This window comes from Citrus clementina, unplaced genomic scaffold (genome assembly GCF_000493195.1).
Source record: "Citrus clementina cultivar Clemenules unplaced genomic scaffold, Citrus_clementina_v1.0 scaffold_6, whole genome shotgun sequence".
NCBI lineage: Eukaryota > Viridiplantae > Streptophyta > Magnoliopsida > Sapindales > Rutaceae > Citrus > Citrus x clementina.
This window is the reverse complement of record NW_006262139.1, coordinates 23,839,504-23,842,261: the sequence shown is the minus strand read 5'-3', so window position 1 is coordinate 23,842,261 and position 2,758 is coordinate 23,839,504. Positions and strand designations below refer to the sequence as shown.

The 2,758-nt window shown below is 36.1% G+C and overlaps 1 protein-coding gene across 1 annotated transcript; it reads right to left on the bottom strand.

The window, feature by feature from the left end:
• Positions 1 to 360: 360 nt before the first annotated feature.
• LOC18038432 (transcription factor WER) lies at positions 361 to 1,487 on the bottom strand. The gene is made up of 3 exons (XM_006430884.2): positions 1,358 to 1,487; positions 1,034 to 1,163; positions 361 to 880 (listed from the first exon to the last, which is right to left on the bottom strand). Exons 1-3 carry the CDS (start codon positions 1,485 to 1,487, stop codon positions 361 to 363), a joined length of 780 nt encoding a protein of 259 aa, XP_006430947.2.
• Between the last annotated feature and the right edge of the window lie 1,271 nt (positions 1,488 to 2,758).

Here is a 2,758-nt window from a genome sequence, read left to right as displayed (position 1 = left end):
ATATATCAATCAACTAGAATCGGAAGCTATTGGGTAAATATCCTCATATTCCCCACTTAACTTAGAATGTGAAAAGCCAAAAAAAAAAAAATACAATGTTCTAATTAATTCTATAGAGTTAGAGTAGATCGGGATCGGGGACAAATTTTAACGAAATTGTTAATGCACAATCGAACAACTTCATGAAACGGAGATAATCTCTTTCATTAATAAAAGTTTACATCAAATTATTGACTTCCTTACACAAATAATGTCACATGTAGATATGATAACTGATGAAACTTAAACATATATAAGTAGTTAAAGAACCACGTTATCACAATTCACACATGTTTCTTTTCCTTTGGATATGCAACCAAATCAAAATCCTTCTTGAAAAATGTACCCTCCATTGCAGAAGTTGCTTGAATCCCCTCCAAGAGCAAAAGGTGCGGCCTGATTTTGCTGCATGGCGGCAGCCATCTTGTTGCAGTTAGTGCTTGCGTCAACACGGCCGTTTGTGTCATCGAATGTCCACAGGCCACCCCACAACCCTAATTCATCTATCACTGCAGGCTGATGATGATCGGACGGCCAAGATGCAATATCTTGATACATAGTTGGCCAGCTCTGATTCTCCATAGCCATCGGCGGTTGCATGAAAGCCATCTGCTTCTCATGCTCTGCAGTACTCATCATTTTCTCATCATTGGATGAAACCCTATTCATATTATCTTCATGTTGCTGCTGCTGCTTTTGCTGTTGTTGCTTTTGTTTCAAAAGTAGAGCCTTTCGCTTTTCTTGCTTCTGGGAAGATTTTTCCTTCTTGAAATGGGTCCTCCAATAATTCTTTATCTCATTGTCTGTTCTCCCTGGCAAGTATCTAGCAATAGTCGACCATCTGTATTCATGCATATAATTAATTAGACTAAACCTAATCACCATAAAATTAAACTATATTACACCAATTTATTATTATTGTTGTTTCGTTTTGTGTGTGTACTTTTGTATTTGTATATTTATTGTAGAGAGAATAAAGAGACAGATGCATTACTTGTTACCCCACAAAGCATGCAATTCAATAATGATGCCTTCCTCTTGAGGTGTAAGTTGGCCTCTTTTAAGACCAGGCCTCAAATAATTCACCCATCTCAGCCTGCAGCTCTTTCCACTCCTATTCAAACCTAAGAACATATGCACGCGCACATACGAATAAAATTAAATCACTGAACAAAGTAAAAGTTGCCAGCTAGCCATATACATATATAATAACGTATGATTCTTAATTAGTTAATTAAAGCATGTCAAGAGTAAAGTCAGGTCTCCACTCAATTGGTAATGCTTTCTTATAATTATTATTAAAATTCTGATTAATTACCTGCAGACCGGGCCACGGAACTCCATCTTCCTTCTCCATGCAAATTGACATGTTCGGTAAGCAACTTATCTTCTTCTGGAGTCCAAGGACCCTTTCTCCATCCTTGTTCTGTAGTTGCTCCCCAACCCATCATTCTCATCATTCTTTCACTTTCTTTTAGTTAAGTACTTGTGCAATTATTGTCTTCAAAATATGTGGCACAAAACTCAACAATAGCTTCCCCTTATATATGCTTCTTATCAATCAGTACCCATCACTTAAAGGCTAGCTTTTGTATATTAATCACCAAGATGATGATCTCACTTGCTAGCACTACATGTACAAGATCTTTGAATCAAACTTTGATTTAGCAGCTCCTTTGGTAAAAATTAATCCCACCTCTAGAATTATCACACGCGTTACTTCATGGTGCTCACCACCTCACTTCGATTTATTATCTAGCCAATCACAATCCAACATTTGGATCTTCTCTAAATTCTTTGAACCGTACCGCATGTTATCAGCAGCAATATTCCGACAGTAGGATTCCGTAACACAACGAAAACCGCATTATACTAATTACTAAGTAAAAAAATATACTTGATTCAGTCGAAAAGAAGCAAGTTGGGTTAAAAAATATACTTGATTCAGTCGAAAAGAAGCAAGTTGGGTTGTTGATGTTTCCTTGAAAACGGCTTTGCTTCCAATCGTTATGGACCATCTGTTGGCTTAAAAAACCCTAGTCACATGCTTTAGAAATATTTTAATCTTATTGATGCTTAATTAATTAGCATAAAGAAGGTTCTAGGATTCCAATTAGAGTAATGGGGTATTAGAATATGAGATAAAAGCTGGCTAGCTGGGCAACACGTGGCCTTAGGATTATTTGATATTAGCATTTTTAGAATGTTGGGGCATTGTTTAATTGGAGAAACTCATTTGTTTAATGCTCGTAATGACTATTTATAGGTATGATGGTAACACAAATTACCTATATTCATTCGTACTTAATAAAGGATATCAAAAAGATATGAGAGAGTGATCCACGATCTTGTAAAAGAACAAAGATCTCAGAGTGTGAGATCACTAATGCTTGATTTGATTGTGCGAAAAAGAAATAGGAGAGAGATTGAGAGAGCTTTTGAGTCTACTCTTGGGGAGTTCCCCTTCAAAGTAGACTATGTGGGGGGGAAGTAATTAGGTGGGTGTAAAGCATGTGGATTATTGTTACTAATCCTCCATTCTTTTAATTTAATTATTCAATCAACGTCTAGGATTCGAAGAAAGAAAGAATTATCCAGATGTCTTGAAATTAGTTAGTGAGGGTTTCATAAAGGGTTTGCACAAGCATAACTAAGAAATCCTCCAAGATATTCATCTCTTTAATTAATAGATATTCTTAGAGCTTCTAGATGAATTTAG